At 28.9% G+C, this 18710-nt stretch overlaps 1 protein-coding gene and 1 pseudogene across 2 annotated transcripts in view; both read right to left on the bottom strand.

Moving 5' to 3' along the window:
- Positions 1–1778: 1778 nt before the first annotated feature.
- Positions 1779–9829, bottom strand: LOC111636231 (annotated as a pseudogene).
- A 1322-nt stretch (positions 9830–11151) lies between these two features.
- LOC111636232 (band 7 protein AGAP004871-like) overlaps positions 11152–18710 on the bottom strand; it is a 63511-nt gene continuing 55952 nt past the window's right edge. For both annotated transcript variants that reach the window (XM_023381444.1, XM_023381445.1), the window contains exons 6-7: positions 12483–12561; positions 11152–12125 (exon numbers count right to left, since the gene is read on the bottom strand). In XM_023381444.1, the coding sequence (XP_023237212.1) occupies positions 11937–12125; positions 12483–12561 (268 nt within the window). In that variant the 3' untranslated portion in view covers positions 11152–11936. The remainder of the gene's footprint in view (positions 12126–12482; positions 12562–18710) is intronic.

The raw sequence follows: 18710 nt of genomic DNA on the forward strand, positions 1-18710 counted from the left end.
ATCATGAAAAGGAGTAGGTCTCTCTTTATAGCAGGGGTCGCCAAACTTTTTTTAACCGTCGACCCCCAATCACTTTCCAAAGCCTCACACTGACCCCCACCGTAAAGTTTTATTACAAGTGTATATGTATGAGCGAAAAAAGAAAAAACGTTGTGGGTTGTGGTCTCTCTCTAAGCAAAAAAAAAAGATTGTGACCCCTTAGCCGCATTGACCCCCTAATCGACCCCCTAGCCGCATCGACCCCCAATGATGTTGCATGGGGTCGATATGGACCCTGGGGGTCCATATCGACCACTTTGGCGACCCCTGCTTTATAGGCTTTTTACCTGCCTAAATATTAAAATTGTTTTAAATCTCTCTGATCCCGGTATAGTTTAAAAAGTATAATTTGTATAACGATTAAAACCAGAACAAAATTTAAAATTTTTGTAAATAGAAGACCCCAAAAAACACTAGAAGCATTTTTAGTTCTCTCCTTTTATGCCATAATATCATCAAACTTAAATTTAGCGGAAATTTTTCTTTTCTGAAATTGACACTAAGTCAATTGTGATGATAAAGCAGACAATGAATTATTAAAAATAATGAGGTCTATACACAAGTTTGAAAATCACATAATTTGTTGACAACAATGCCATTTGCAATGTAATTCAGATACTAAAGGTTCTCTATTTAATATCGTGTTTGTGAAGACGATCCATTGACGAGTATTCATTTGCGCTTTACGAAAATAGTCCTATTTAGAAGGGCGCTATATCGAGATTTCATTAAAAAAAGTTTTCTGAAAGTAATTAAGTGTATTATTCTTCGACGTTCTTACATAACAAAGTATATTTATACGTAAATTTAATTTTTATGTATACATATAAAAAATTGTTTTCTGTTAAATTTCCTTTAAATTAGAAATTTAAAAAAATAAAAAAAAACTTGGATATTTATGTAATTTGTATTCTGATAATAATTCTAACAATAAGATATACATCAAAAGTAATTTCCAAGTGAACTCTTTTCGAATTTGGCACAGGTCATTAAACAGCTGGAGGCAAAACACGACATGCTTTGCTTTTCTCTACAAGGCGGAAGTGGTTTCATCCAAACCAAACTTTCTATGCTTGAACAATCACATAGAACTTTTTATAATTAATCTTACTAACATCTTAAAATTGCTATAACGATTCTAATAACGAAATCATCTTCATAAATTTCACAACATTAAAACAAAATGTTAATTGTGTGAAAACATTAATTCTTGTAAAAAAAAACTTCAGTTATTTGTGGAAATCTTGGAAAATTTTAAGTGGTTAAAACTTTTTAGTTTCTAGATACAATCATGTTATTGTGTTTTGATATTGATTAACAATTCTGAAGTATTTCTCGATAAATAAACGTTACACTAATGGTTTTTTTAATGTAAAAAGTGTCTGCTTAGAGCAAATATTGAATTCTCTACTTTCTTCTGAATTAAAAATAGAAAAAACCCAAACGTTTTATATGACAATACTCGCTACATAAAACTATTTGTCGGTTTATTTAATGAAAAATTAATAAACACATATAATTTTTTAAATAAAACTGACATCATTCTGCATTTTAAAGAAATCTAGTACACCTCAAGATTCTTTCAGATAAAGAATGATGTCAGCGAATTAATGTCATTTAATAAATTGTCAATATTTATTAAATTACATTAAATATACTAAACTTAAAATAAACAAACAAGTATTGTCATATCAAACCATAAAAAATTTTTTAAATCAACGAAAATAAACTGCGATTTTAGAAAAATGATTATACACAGCTTCATAATTTGAATCCAGATTAACTCGTTTCTGTGTTTTTCTTCCGTGTATTAAAGAATTAAAGTATAAATTTATATTCATAATCATATAGTTTTATTTAATATATATATTTCACGCTTTTGCGAATCATCTTTACAATTGAATATCATTTAAAAATAGATTGGAAATTGTTATTAAATTTATTGATCTGTTAAAAAAATTAATAAATTAAAAATGTTTACTATACGAAACTATAAATTATATCGTGATTAAAATAATCTTCTAATAAATTACAGATTTTATTAGCAATCTCAAGAACATCTAATTTTTGTAGATGTTTATGGTAATTTCTCCTTTCAATAATAAGGAAAAATTTCCTTGTAATTAATGTAATACGTTGGAATAACAGACTTACATCGTTGTTAAATAGAATTATTTTATCAGCATTTAACATATATATTCTTTGGAACATTGATAAAAATATTGCTTAGTCATTTATTTTAATAATATCAAAACTTTTACGTAAAAACGCTTAATTGTTTATAAATTTCATAATATTGCTTAAAGTTTCTCCGTTTTACAATTTTCCTGTTAAGTTATTATTTGAAGTTAATCTCAAAGCAAAACTTGCATCACCTTCTATTTTCACTGCCTTATTTGCCATAAGATGTTCCAAACTTAAAGCCTTCTCCAGGTGATCCTCACTGACAGTTATGATGCATTTGGGTGATTTGATAGCATCATCTAAAATTCTACATTTGCCTTTCTCTACTATCAAGCTACGTACTTGATTTTCTTCAAGATTCTTTAAAATATTAAAACGTATATTGCCAGATAACTTGCTTATTTCAGAGGATTGAGTAATATCTTGCATTAGGGTTTTAAAAAATTTGTCAGATTTGGATATGTTAGCTTTTTTACCATCTTCTGTGGCTTTTTTGTATAGTGCAACAACTACGGCACCTCCAAGGCCAATATTGTGTTGCAATGCTAATTTTGCATCAGATACTTGTCTCTTTCCAGCCGTTTGTCTTAACTGCCAAGTAAGTTCTACACATTGAGCAATCCCCGTTGCACCGAGTGGATGACCTTTGCTTATCAATCCACCACTTGGATTTATCACATATTTTCCCCCGTAGGTATTATTACCACTTTCGACTAATTCTGCTCCTTTGCCAACATCACAAAGTCCCAATGCCTCGTAAGTAATAAGCTCGTTAGTAGAAAAACAGTCATGAAGTTCGATGACGTCTATATCAGTTGGTTGTATTCCTGCTTTCTTAAATGCTGTTTCCGCTGCTTTTTTAGTCATATCAAACCCGATTAGTTTAATACAACTTTCTTCGGAGAAAGTGGTAGGAAGATCAGTGGTTAATTCCATTGCCAAAATTTCAACGGCTTGATCATGAAGACGATTTCTTTGAACAAATTCTTCAGATGCAAGAATTGCAGCTGCAGCTCCATTAGCTACAGGACAACATTGTAGTTTTGTTATCGGATGAAATGTTTCCTTCGAAGTCAAAATGTCATCCAAACTATATTCGATTTGCTGAAGTGAATACGGATTATTCACCGAATGCTTATGATTTTTCCATGCAATTTTAGCGAAATGCTCAGCTGTGCTGTGATACTTTTCCATGTGTTCTCGGGCAGCAGCACCAAACAGCTGAGCAGTAATTGGTGCCGGTTGTATGCCATATTTTTTTGATAGTAATTGAATATGTTTGTCCATTGGATGCGTTCGATCTCTAAATTTGGATGTTAAAACACCTTTCTCCATCACTTCGAATCCAACTGCCAATGCACATTCGCAAGAATGACTTTCAATTAGTTGCTTCGCCAAAAAAAGTGCGGTCGCACCGGTGGCACAATTATTATTAACGTTGTGAATTGGTATACCAGACATGCCTATCTCATATAACGCTTTTTGACCATTTCCAGATTCGCCATAAACATAACCTACGCAGGCTTGTTCTACCTGGTTATAATTGACACGTGCATCTTTCAATGCATCATTAACAGCCTCCTTTACAAGATATCGATAATCCAGTTTTGTTTCACCTGGGCTAACGAATTTAGTCATTCCTACTCCAATTACATAAACTGGAGAAAGGGACGTTGAATGTATAACAGAAGTGGTCATGTTGCTTCTGAAACGAAAACTGTAATTATATATATAGAATAGAAAATTGTAAGCTAACTTTTATAAAATAACATATAAGTTAATAATCATGAATAGTGAATTCAAGTGAGTGCAAGTTCTCAAGCCGAAGAAATGCAGTTGTTTAAAATCTATATAGGCCTAAAGAATAAAATTAATTCTGAAAGCTACGCGAAAAAATTTAGTTCAAACTATTTTAAAATCTATCTATGAGTATTGATGCAACTATTTTTGAAACTATTATCATAGAAAAATGCTTTTATGAAAAACTGGCTTTGTAAAATAAATACATCTTAGTTCTTCAAAGTTGACTGCATCCACAATTATAAGACATTTTTTTTATATTTGAGTACATATCTTTATACAAACCTGTTTGTTAAATTTATATTCTTCTATGAATTAAACAAAAATAAATAGCTAATTAGAACACGAATAATTAATGAGAAGTTTTCATTAATTATTCTATATTCAAATAGTTTCATATCGATTTATCGTTGTATTACATCAGAATTTACGATAAGATTGAAAAGATCGTAAGTTATATAATAAAATTATATAATAAATAATAAAATAATGATTATATAATAAAATTCTTACTCATAATTTTTACGAAACTGGTATCCTAGAAGTAGATATACGAAATAAATCTTAAGCATTAACCATTTTTCCTTTCCAACCTTACGTGAATTCTATGCATACATGTAGATAAATATATGAATGAATGCTTCTTTAAAATGTAATACTTTGCTAGCGAAATACTCATGTATTAATTATAGTTAATAATAATACCTTATGTGAATTAATATTTTTAAAATTTAATATAGCATCATTAACATAAAAGTACATAGTACATAATAAATTAAGTAATAATATTAAAATTATTATCATAAAAATTTAAAAACTTATGATAGAAGTTATGTTAATGTTATTTTAAATATTTTATTATTATAAATTGCATAATCTCCAATTTTAAGTATAGTACAGTCAAACCTCTGTTTACGAACTTAATTCGTTCCTAAAAGTTGTTCGGTAACCTATTTTTTCTCAAACAGAAACAAATTTTCCAATAAGAAACAATTTAGAATGGATTAATCTGTTTTCGACCTCTAAAACAAAGTTTTTTTACCTTTTTAGCAGCATTTTATGGATAAAAATGCCTACAAATAGTCTATTATATAATATAATCTACATTTATATCCATTTTATATATACACACACACACATATATATATATACAGTAGACCCCCGATTATCCGGACTAATTGGGGATGAAGGTAGTCCGGATAAGGAAAAATTCGGATAATCGAAACAAATATTTTAATTTGTCTTTTAATGATAATACAACACGTTTTCTTTNAAAACTCGGCACTCGATAACCCGGCACTCCGGATAACTCGGCCACACCCTGGCAGGGCAAAAAAATCCTTAGTTAATTAATTTTCATTATAGACAGCTTTATAAAAGTATAAAAGCTCTCATAAAGTATTTTTCTGAGGTCTGTCTTATCAGGTAAATTACTGTACACAGTGTATTCATTAATTTTCATTTTCATGTAGTAAAGGCTCTATGCCTTCATAAAGTGTGTACTTTTCCTTTGTTTAAGGGTATTTGGTCGACGATGACGTTTTACCGTATTATACGAGTCTCTTTTAGCGTGTTTATATGAATAAGATCTCAATTTTTTCGCCGTGTTATACGAATCCGTATTATGTGAACCCGTGTTATAGGGGTCTACTGTATATTAAATGCAAAATGTTCTGTTACCGCCAACCGTAACCGAAACTAACACTATGAAAAGTGCTATAAATAGAGATTCGACTATGCCTGGATGAAATATAATCAAATTAATCAAAACAGATTAGTACATTAGCCACATTTTCCGAAATATTATGTTTCAATTCGTTTGATTTTATTTTTAATTTAGTTTTAGCTTCGGTGTAAAAACTAGAGTTTTAATTATTATTTTATTATTTTTATTTTAATTAACTGACTACCTAGTATTAATATTGATAAATATTATATTAAACATTAATTATTATAATATATAAATAAATTTTTGATATTTAATTTGAGTTAAGCACCTTTGAATACGAATTATTAGATATCATTTATATTAAGCGAATGTCAATTAACGCGGTTTTTATTAATTAATTTGATTTAAATTCACCGAAAACTGGAAATGGTATTTGCTTTCTTGTTCCAGCTATAGTTCCGATTAGAAATTCATGGGAATTCCGTCATTCTGTGCCTGCAGGTGTGCAGGAACGCTACCGGTAATTTAACGATCCAACATTACGGTTTAATTATGTATATTTTGTATGTAACCAACCAAAATAAACGTAATTAAACCGTAGCGTTAGATCGTTAAATTACCGGTAGCGTTCCTACACACCTGTAGGCGCAGGATTACGGAATTCCCATGAATTTCTAATCGGAAATAGTATGTTACCCACATGCGCATTGAAATCTAATTCGAATAACGTCATCGACGGTTTATGTTGTGACGTCTAATGACGCAAGGAGAATCTCGGCACCGCAACCGAATTGATAGTCCTGTTCTTGAATGGTCGCGCCGTCGAGTAGCTTGTTCAGAAACAGAGTTATCGTATGTAAACAAGAGTAAATATGGCGTTACTAACAACTGTTATACAGTCAAACCTCTGCTTACGAAATTTTCGGTTTACGAACAAAATTTTGTTCGTAAGCAGAGGTTTGACTGTATAACGAATTGTTTGTAAGCAGTGGTTTGACTGTATAAGAACTCATCATAATTAAAAAATATTCCAATCATTTTACCAAAAACATTTACAATTGAATATGTGTTAGATAGTATTTCAACAATTTAAATAAAATTAATTTGCAGTTATTATGGCAGATGTTCACAAAGATGCTAAATAAGATGTATATATGAAATTGTTCATTCAGATTATTTTAAGTAGAAGATAATAAATGTATTATAAACATTCCATGTTATCCATGAATTGAAAATTTGATATTAAAATTAAGATATAATTTTAATGCATTAAACATAATTCCTTCTAAAGAAGTCTAACTTCATTAAGCAGACTTTAAGCATAGCTGCATGCATATGCTTAAAGTATGCTATAAAAATTTATTTCTTCTATAATATTCATATCACTTTCAACTTGTAAATAATTAAGACAATATTAAAAAATAAGTTATATCTTTATATAATTTTAAAAGAAAATTCATTTTCTTCTTCATAGTTCATTGCAATAAATAATCTGACACAATTTCGTATCAGCAGCAGCATCGCCCGTCGATAAAGCATAACATTTCAGAAACTGGGTTAAACAAAAAAGTCAGTAACTATCGAAGGAAAATGTTCTTCCTAATGTTCAAAATAAATTGTAATTTCACATAAATAACCGAAAATTAATACGCTTTAGATTAAAAATAAATCATAATTTGCCAAATTTCTGTGAATTTTTTTTTGTTTATGTTTTTTTATATAATTGAAAAGTTATCTAATATTTTATTTTTATTTTAAATTATTTACTAAAAAATATTGAAAAAAAATTATTTAAAAATGTGAATTTTCGTATATTGATTGATACGTTTATCATTTATTAAAATCGAATATAAAATATATATATTTTTTAATCAATTCAATTACACATTACGGATGTGATTTATCGAAAAAATTAGGTTAATTTACTGTAATGTTTTCTTTTTGGAAGATGAAAATGATGCGAACTAGCGAGTGACTATCTCCGAATAGGAAAGCTTGATGACACTTCAGATTAGAGAAAATTATACAAATTATTTGAATATTTTTTTAAAAATTTTATCAATTTAGTCATATTATCAGCATTCAAATCTCATTAAAATATTTTTAAAATAACAATGTTTTATCAACTAAAATGTTCTTAGAAAAATCTCGATTTATTTCAATTCAAACTTTTCAAAATGGTTGAGTTATTAGCTAAAAAATGATTTTACACTAAAAAGATATATCTGTAGTTTTTTAATACTAAAACCCGCTTTATTAACAAATTTATGTTTATAACTTAAAGTAATCACATTTATTAATCCTTTATACACACAGAAATAATAATAAAAAATATGTAATAAGTAATACAGATGCAGAAAATATTAATAAATAATTTATAAAAATTTTCAAAAGTTATTTCTTTAATACTTAAAATATATTTTTAATTTATCTTTAAATAAAGAAAAATATTCAAGAAATCTTACAAGGAAAAGCTTAGATATTATGAAATTTATATATTACCTACGATATTTAAAATAAAAAATAAATATAATTAAATTGTTAATTATCCGTTAATTATCATTATCTAAATTTCAGTTTCGTGTTGAATTTTCCTTCATTAATTTAATTCCGATTCAGTTTTCCTCAAAGCACACCTGATGTCCAAATAAGATTTATAGTTTTTAATTAATCTTAGAACTTCCTTTAAATATCAAAACATACAGCCAACATGCACAGAAACTAATATTAATAAATATTTTATTTATTAATTATTCTACATTGATTAAACGAATATGTAAAAAAATATATAAAAATAATTATAATTAAAGACTTTAGGAATTAAACAAAGATCATTTCACAGAACTTATATTATTGTATTTAAAACAAAAAATTATTTGCTAACTTTTAAAAATCTTTCAAATATTATTACTATTTTTACATTAAATTATTTGAAGTCGTTTATATTGATTTAGAAAACCTTAAATGTCGATTTTCAGATAAAATTTTTAATGAATCGATATTTTTAATATAATTAGTATTTGTTAGGTGTTTTTAACTAATATGTATTATTATTATTATTAATAAATAAAAGTTGACTAAGACGGGTCAAGAGTGTTTCTTTCTTATGATAAAAATTTAGTTCATCTGAAAAAAATAGTTTTATTACTTTTATTGTTGGGATACCAGCTATATTCCAATTAGAAGTTTTTGGGAATTCCCGTATTCCCAAGAATTACGAAATTTCTAATAATTTTCTAATTAGTTTTATTTCTACTCTTTAAANTCCAGTTACACTAATATTAGTTAAGTATAAATCATCTTACTTTTGTTTACAGTAAGTATAAATAGAACTAATAAGTCCCGTAATTAATAATAATAATAAAAAAATGAATAGTCGCTAAAAGTCAACAATTTCCGTTTAATTTCCTTTCTTGATACCAGCTATATTCCAATTAGAAGTTTTTGGGAATTCCCGTATTCCCAAGAATTACGAAATTTCTAATAATTTTCTAATTAGTTTTATTTCTACTCTTTAAAATTAAGTGTTTTAAATTAATATAATTGACATTTACAGAGTTTAAAACATCAAAGATAGTAGTTACATTGACTTTTTTTTACTAATGCTTTTAGTATTTTTTTTTAATTCATGGATATTTACTTTGAATTCTAATTAATGTAATAAGTATTCGTATAACTTGTAACTAATGTTTTTGATACTTATATGGTTTTTCTAAGTAATATTTTTGATACTTTTAGGTTTTAAATTAATTCATGGACGACTTTAAAATACCTTTTACACTAACTGAATATAAAACTTATATGTTTAGTTAGCGCAAACTTAAAAAAATCCGCCAAGTTTTATAATAAATCGGAAAAAACATATTACGTTCCTACGAAATGGGTTAACGTACGCAAAGGTATTTAACGCTGATTAAAAGTTAATTGTTTTGATAGTTGAACAATATTTGAATAAAAACATTAAATAAATTAAGGATTAATATCAATTAATAAATGATTCTTACCTGTTGCTTACGTCTGAGTATCGAGAGACGTTCGAGAAACTTGTTTCCTAAGACAAAACTTGATTATAAAATACGAACTTTTAAACCAGGAAATACTAAAAGTTGTCAGACAACTTTTCTTTCTTTTCTTGCCCTCTACCGGAGAGCGTAGGAAATTATTATCCGGTAAACTTTATTATTATTATTATTTTAATATTTCTTAAAAATAAAAGTTTAGTTGTTCGCGTGTAAAAATTCCCAATTATTAAATTTCTTACACGCAAAAGGGTAAATTTTAATGTGCAAAACAAAATATTGTGTACAAATTTAACTATTTGCGTGTATAAATTACTTTTAGGCACAGTCCGTGTAGCAAGAAAAAAGTAAAATAAGCCAATGACACGATCCTTTCTATGTAAAACCATCATGTTATTAACGCAATGCACGAGTTTATTGTAGGTTACACGGCCGGTCACAACTATGCCCATAATGGAGGGCGTGGCCTGTCATGGGCTAATTAGTATGAATGAGATGAGGAACTATGCCTCGCATGAGTTACCCATAATAAATTAAGGAATTTAAACTTAAACTTCACATGGCAATAGATACCTTATCGTGCAGCAATCTGATCATTATTAAATTGATCTACGGCATAGATTCTATGCCATTCTTAAAGCGGTTAAAATACCAGAGCGCCATTCTGGAAAACCAGAGTTCAAGTTTAGACTGAATTCTAGGAAATTTTCAGTGATTTAATCTGGATATATGGGACTGTTTTCTCGTCACCGGATCACATACCTTTCTTGATCGCCTGGCCAGACCTACGATAAATATGGAGAAAAATCTTTTTTACAGTCTTCATTTGCATTATAATCTTTATATATGCTTCAAAAATTTTAAATTTGAAAATCGAATATATTTTAAGAAGGAATAATGTTTTTCATGATACAAAGTATATATTTTGAAGTATTATTATAACTCTTCTTGAAATATAAAACACGTTTTAAGAAAATGTTCAGTTAAATGTTTCAAAAATACGTTTACAAGAAAATAAATAAGATATTTCTTCAAAAAATCTATGAAGGAAACCATTTTTTATTTGCTTAAATAAATTTTTTCAATAAACATTTTGTGCACGTTCGATAAAACTTCCGACAATTTGATCGTAATGGCTCTGAGCTAAAAATAACCATTTTCCAATATAAACAAGTCGATAAATAACAATTTCTAATGGACGTCGTTCTCAAATTTTTTTTCCTGAAAGTGTTAACAAGAGTGCTTCAGAAAATACTTTTTCTTTTGTAAATTCTTAAATTTTAATGAAACAATTATCTTTCCAGTTAATTCTGGAAGTTATTAAGTAATTGAAACAACAATTTTGCATTTTTTTTCCAAAAAATAGAATTTTGGACGGGTTTGTGTACCAGATGGTTTCATATTTCAATAATACTCTTGTAATTTTATAGAAAAATTGTATTTTTTTTTTTTTGTTTAGAGAAGAGTATTCCGAATCCGCCTCTAGTTGTATGTATAGGCTATATATTTTGTGGGTGCATATTAGAAAAGATTACTAAATTTTGATCTCAAATTTACATATAAAGCTGTCAAAATGATTTTAAAAAATTCCAATTGGCAACCATTTTTGTGGAAGATACACAAAATAAGCAATACCTTTCGATAGTACATAGTGATTGAATGGGTACCAAACTCATCGTTAATTTGGTATTTGGATAAAGAGTATAGAATGATGAATATTTATGATCATTTTCTTATTTATCTAATGCTGAAATATGCAAATTTACTTAAAATCACTTACAATATGGAAGCGTCAGCAGTGTATTTTAACATAAAATCCTCGCGAATCCTTTTGGGTACCTAGTCTCGACTTAATATATCAGTAAGATAGTGTTGATGGTACACATGGTAAGTATTCGTTCGACAAGATCATTATCTGAACGATTCTGTTCAACATGAGCACCGTCAACACGCTCCTGCTGGAAACTAGGTACCAGATTTGACTAGAAATTTAATCGAAGCCACGTGTAAATTGCTTTCTAGGAACTAACGGTGTTAACAATAACATTTTAAAATACAAGGTTTACATATACGCGAGATAAATTTTTCCATAGACATTTTAAAATATTTCTTCTTTCTTTTAAGTCTAAAAGAAGTTAAGCAATATCTTAAAACAACACAAAACATCAAATTGGTGAGTGTTGAAGTGGAATGTGAACGATTTCCTTATTATGAGTTATATGCTGTTATTTAGGGATGAACTGACTAAGCAAATCGATAGGCAAGGGGAAAATAATGGTAGAATTCTTCTCTGCAGAAATGGTATTTAGCGTTTGGAGATAGCGAAGTTGCAGCGACGCCGGTGACAAGGCTATCACATCTGCAGCTTCCTTTAAGGCTCGAGACGCCTTCTGTTCACCTTCAGCAGCAATAACCTAAGGAGAAAAACATGAGTTTAAATATTTTTGTAACTCACAAACATTATAGTCTGCACAGGGAAAGAGTAGATATGAATCAGCCTGAGCTGGAAGGGTCTATGTCAGATGAGAGGGATGGAAGGAAATATGTGAAAATTGACATATTACCTTCAGGTGTTTTCTTTTTGCTTTTTAAATATTTTTATACTACCTTTATCGAAATAAATTTATTGTTTTTAAACAAATTTTATTACTGTGAACCGTGTGTAAAATCCAACACGTCTCCTTCCAGTCCTTTAGATTCTTCTCGTTCAGATTGACACGTGTCTTCTCTTTTGCTGAGCGGACTATAGAGTCAATTTAAATAGAGTTTACCTTGGCTCTAGCTTCTCTGGCAGCCTCAGCTTCAGCAGCCATTGCCCGCTGCAGTTGCACTGGCAGACGAACGTCTTTACTGAAAACAATAACAATAGTTATTATAAATTACTTACTGTTATGTAAACATACAAGAATATTTTTGAAAAATATTTAATATTTTTCTCAATATGTCTAAAAATATAAAATACAATAAATTAATCACTAATTGAAAGCTTCGTTATGCTTAATTAAATTTCATAAATATATTAGTGATATGCATTAATAAGTGTTATCACTATATTTAATTACACTTTTATCTTTAAGACTGGTACAAATTTAATTTTTAAAACATTAATTCTAAATGCGTTATTCTCAATTTGCGATAAATACAAGTTTACCTGAAATACGCAACAACAAATGATTAATTAACTTATTTTCAAAGCAATATTTTAAAATATAAAGGAAGAATATTGTTGATCGATACATTTTTAAAGTAATTTCAAATTCGAGAATTAAAAAAAATTGCATAAACCAATTTAAAAACATACTTCTATCACTAATTCAGTGATTTCCATTTATATAAGAAAATTAACTTATATTCTCGTAGAACTTCATATAAGTCAGAGAGAATTTGCATTAAAAACTTGAAGCACGGAATTTAGTATAAAAAGAATTTGATGATTGTCTAAAATCACGAAACTGTCTAAGTTTTAAGTAAACTTTTTAAGAAGTTACAGTAAATTTATATACATTTCAAATTGCTTTTTTAAAATTCTACTGGGAAATAAATGACGTTCATCCAATTTACAATTACTTAAATTAAAAACAAATTTTTTGTTCTGAATAAATTTATTACAAAGTTTTTTTTGTTTAGTTTGATTATCATAAAGATTAGTTCCGTAGAAGAAATTCAGCGTTAAGCAAAAAACTAAAAGTAAGGCTAAAGTTTTAAAGGGGTAAAAATTTTGTTTCAGATCGTATAAATAGAAATTATTATTGATATTACTTGTTAGTAAACATTATTAAAAATATAATTTAAATTATAACTAAAAGCAACGAAGAAATATAGCCCTGTTATGCGGGGAAGCAGGTCTTTTCGATGTTCTGTTGGTTTTCTTATCAATAACAGGCAATCATAACATGCTTATTTCCTATACATCATAGACAAAATGGATACGTAAGAAGTAATAAATTATAGGTATTTAATTATCATGGAGCAGATGTTTGTGTTAATTTTCCATATAATAGACAAGTAAATTATTGATTTGTTTGAGGTATCTTATATTTAAAAAACAAATAAAAACAAAGAATTTTGATATATGCCGTTCAGAGAATTGAAACAAACAAACAAAGTTTAGCAATGTTACTGTTTATTTATTTATTTCTTTTATTTTACAATCGTTGGGGAAAGGCCTTCTATTTTGTTATTATTGCGGTTAGGAAATGTGTAATAATTTTTACTCTACAACAGAAAAATAATTATTGCATTACTTTTTACTGCATCTGTCGTTACTTTTAAGATATTTAAATTTTTTTTTCAAATTTCTGTCGCTACTATTACAAGTAGAAATGCAAACAAATTAGAGATTTAGTTCATTAGAAAACACCGAAACTGATAACGATGAGTGCAATACTAAATAACTTAAGAATAATATTATTAAAAAAGCATATGAACAAAAATTCCCCTTGATTAGGCAAAAAAAATTGACTTGACTAAGAAAAGTGGAAGTCATGGTGTTGCTTATTGCAAGATTTGTAATGTAGAACTAAAGGAATGTGCTTTCAATTTAAATAAGCATAAAACATCTATCCACAATAAAAAAAAGTCAATGCCAAGACACAAACATCAGACACTAAAATTGTTGAGTAAAATGAAACAATGATTCTTAATTGTTCTACTATAAAGGCAGAAGTTGGTTTGGTTGGATGGATTTTTATGTGAGAAAAATTTACCATTTCAATTAATCGATAATTTATATTCATACTGGCTGACATATTTCATGATTCTAATATAGCAAAAAATCACTAAAAATGAAGTAAGGTAAAGCTACAGAACTACTAGTAAACAAATAGATACTCTGAAGAAGCCACTCTAATATTTTAAAACAAGAAAGGAAGTACTATTTCCCTTATTATTGATAAAACTAATAACGTTAGTACTGTACAGTACATCCGAAAATTTAGTGTTAATTGCTCGTTTTTTCGAGCGATAATAAATTTGAAGTAACGTACACTTTTGTACGTTTGATTAAAGCTAAACGTTTTACTGCACAAGGACTATTTGACTATACCAAAGAAAGTTTTGGATAATAATTCCATACCATGCAACTATGGATTTTCAGCTGACAATGCAAGTTATTACAAAAAGCGAGTTTAAAATACGTAAGTGTTTGAGATTTTTAGTGACACTTTCAACTGAAATCGTTATGGTTTTGATGATAAACATTTACATTATGCTTCACAGTTTACTAATGCCATTTTTTTTTAAAAACACGTTCAATTGCATATTGGAAAAATCTTTTCCCTTATCTAAAAATGAATTTGGGAAACACATTTAACGTTAAAAGGCAATTTTTAGGGGAATTTTATAAATTTAAAAGCATAGAAAACACGAATTTAACCAAATTTTGAAAAAAAAGTGTTACCGTAGCAAAAAATAATTTTAGTGAGCCTGTTTTTCAATTTTAAGAAATTAGTTAAAATAATCTTGGCTTTTTTTTTGCAGTTATCTTTGATGAGAAGAAAAGTTAGAAATTATTTATTGTGACATCGTCACAATGCCATGTTGCAATTTTTAATCCTATTTTAAATGTATTTTATTTAAAACATGTGCTCTCCACATCAAATTATAGTGGCTTGTCCTTGTACATTATTCTTTTCCTTTAACAATAGAGTCATGTCGGTCATCTAATACCTTTCGGGAGGAAAATTTTTGAAATAACATGACTTCCGGTCTGCATCGGAAGTTCTAATATAGTTAATCGGGATCTCCTGTTCCTATAGTTTTCATATCTGGTCTCATATTTCAACTAACTCCGTTCTCAAGATTAAGAAAAGACAGACGAACGGACGACATTGTGAATTTATAAGTCTACAATCTTTTCAAATTGCAGCCCAAAAACAACTTTCGGAGACAACACTTTGAGGGCTTCCAATTGTCAACGTTGAAGACTTTCCAGAACTTTGAAAAAAAGTTAAATACTTGCAAAAAACGAAGGGAAGCTACAAATAACTTCTACTAGCATATAGAGCCGTCGAAACACTATTAAACCTTTTGCTCTTTATATATTGTAACAATTCAAGTTAAAAGACGTTTATTTTGACGAGATCACTTTTTACAAATAAACAAAATTGCAACCAAAATAGCACAAAAAGAAATTAAAATAACAAGAAATAACTTTGTTATTGTATTTGTGTTGTTATTATATACAAGGGAGACCGGGGCAACTTCGGCACGCAGGGCAAGTTTGTCAAGCGCTTTTTTTAAAAACAAATTAAAAGGAGATATTGGTTATAGGTTAGGCAGTTGAGTTTTATTAGTGGCTTGTTGAGTGTAGTGTTTTTATTGTTCTCCAACAAGCGTAGTTGAATTATCAAGCAAATTTTCATTTTCGTTCAATTCCATATAATATTTTTCTTCCATTTATATTGAATTGGCAGGTTTTGTTATAATTCCATGATAACGAAAGTTACTTTTCCTGTTAGAAGGATGTAACTTCAACTTATTCACGTGGCCAGATCGTGGCTTGGCATTCTGTTCTCAGGGTTGTACTTAATGTTTCGAAATCATGACTAGCGGGGTAAGATCGGCAACATAAAGCCACATTAGAAGCAAAGGATAAAAATCAAACAGATGATAAATGAAAACATGTTTGCATTTGTTATTCATGTATATATGTCTTTGAACTTGCATTTCGTTGTAATAATATTAAATGGGTGTTGGATTTGTATTTCTTTGTTTTAATAGTGAATTCCAACTTATACATTGTTAATAACATAATTTTATATACGTGCCTATCTTGCTCCATTACTGTTGCCCCTATACCAGGGGCAACTTTAATAAAAATAATTAAAATAATTACAACTTTACAAAAAGAGAGAAGTTGCCGATCTTGCCCCTATACCCGGGGCAACTTCGTCAATTTCTCTCTTCTTGTAAAGTTGTAATTATTTTAATTATTTTTATTTCCAAACTGATTTTAACCAGTTCTATAGTAAGAAAACATTCCAATAGACCAGTGTTTTTCAACCTGTGGGTCGCGACCCCCAGGGGGGTCGTAAAGCCTTACATGGGGGGTCGCGGGTAAAAGAAAAAGACAAGTGTTTGTAGGTCCTACACTACATTAAAAAAACTACAATTTCAGCGAGAAGGTTGTACCTGTTTATTTTACAGTACAATTGGTTTTTTGATCGATATTTACGTCTCAACCATGGGTGTAGCCAGGGAGGGGCCTGGGTGGATACGGCCCACCCAGAAAATGATAGCCGAAAAAGTGTTGAGCTGACTTGCAAAATGAAATAAAAAGTAGAAAAGTAGAAGCTGAAAATTCTGATCCTAAAAAAAGGGTCAAAAGCTCCCTGAGCCCAATGTTATAATTAAAGAAAGTTTAATACTTTACGTGTGTTAAGTTATTGTCGATTCTTCTGAAACTCTAATTTTAATCAACAATAATTTGTCTCAACAGAAAGAAAATTAAATTCATACTTTTTAAAATCATTGATATAGTTTTAATATGGCCCTAGGGGGGTCGCCAGAATTTTTTAACTTGTAAAGGGGTCGCGTATTCAAAAAGGTTGAAAAACACTGCAATAGACAATATGCAAAGCTTTTTTTTCAGTTTACAGCAGTATTTATTACACAAAATTTAAGTAAAGCTTAACATGCCGATCTTGCCCCGGTCTCCCCTATATATATATAACTACAGTATAAAATAAGAAACCAATCCTCTCTATAGACAATTAGACAACGCAAATCTCGAACGTCCCAACGATCCGAATCACAGATTCCGTGTTCTCCGAGTTCAAAGAGTGTTCGATCGGATAAATTCCATTTCAATGTATGTGTTTTGGTAAAGTTATTCAACTATCTGTTAAATATTGCGTAAGTAATATGCAAACGGGTAATTATTTTATAAATCATATACTGTATTACCATCGTAATACACAATGCAGAGATTTATTTAAGCTATATTTACGATAATTATTACAGTCATGATCTAACATTCTCATTTCTTACTGTGAACTAATAAACAATAGAAAATCATTCCATAAAATATAAAAATTCAGTTTACAAAACATATCTCAATATAACCCTTGTAAATAACGCCAACCTCGCAAACAACCAAAAAATATTTTCGAACTTCACAGGTGACTGAAGCACGATATGTAGAATTTTTGTTATTAGAAGCTATTGTTATCACATGACTTTCGAATAAATTTATATTTCTTCTGTATTTAATATTTATGAGAAAGTTGGAAAATTTCGCGCTTTAAAATAATGACATTATTTACATTCACATCGTTACATATCGAAGTTGACTGAACTCAGTTGCGTTCAGGTTGGCACGGCTTAGGATGAGTAGCGCAATGTAATGCGCTCATACTCGTCGTAAACCGCGCCGAAATGAAAGTCGGTAATTTCTTGGACGAACTCAGTTCTCTCAAGATCGTGTCACACTAAGCGCGAACCGGTTTTAGAGTTGCTAACATGAACGGCTTAGTGCACGCAAGGGCTCACTAGTGCTCATACCTGAACGCAACTACCGTTTCAATTTATCAGAACAGCACCACACTCAATTTAGTGCTAATTCCAGCGGTAAACGAATGGTTCCGCTAAATCGAATTTTGACTCTATTCGTTATTATTATTATTATTAACAAGATAAAAACTATATTGTAAAAAGTCTTTATTATATTTTTGACATACGTATACGTTGATTTAAATCTTTCTAACCCATACATTACATTTATTATTAAGAATATTTGTTATGTTATTTAGTGTAACAGATTTAGCAAAATATGCAAAACGTACATTTTGCAAATATTTTTGTATTATTTTAAAAATAATTAATTGAAAGAATTAAATATATAATTATATATTTTATATTCAAGATCAAAGTCAGGATGGACCAAAAGTCAGTTAACCGAAATATAAACTAGGTAGTTAACTCGGTTAACCAAGTTTTAGACTACCCTATCGATATATAAAGGTAATTCGTTTAGATAAAATAAATGTAATTTTAATTTA

This window comes from Centruroides sculpturatus, unplaced genomic scaffold (genome assembly GCF_000671375.1).
Source record: "Centruroides sculpturatus isolate CEXI.00-Female unplaced genomic scaffold, Cexi_2.0 scaffold477, whole genome shotgun sequence".
Classification (NCBI taxonomy): domain Eukaryota; kingdom Metazoa; phylum Arthropoda; class Arachnida; order Scorpiones; family Buthidae; genus Centruroides; species Centruroides sculpturatus.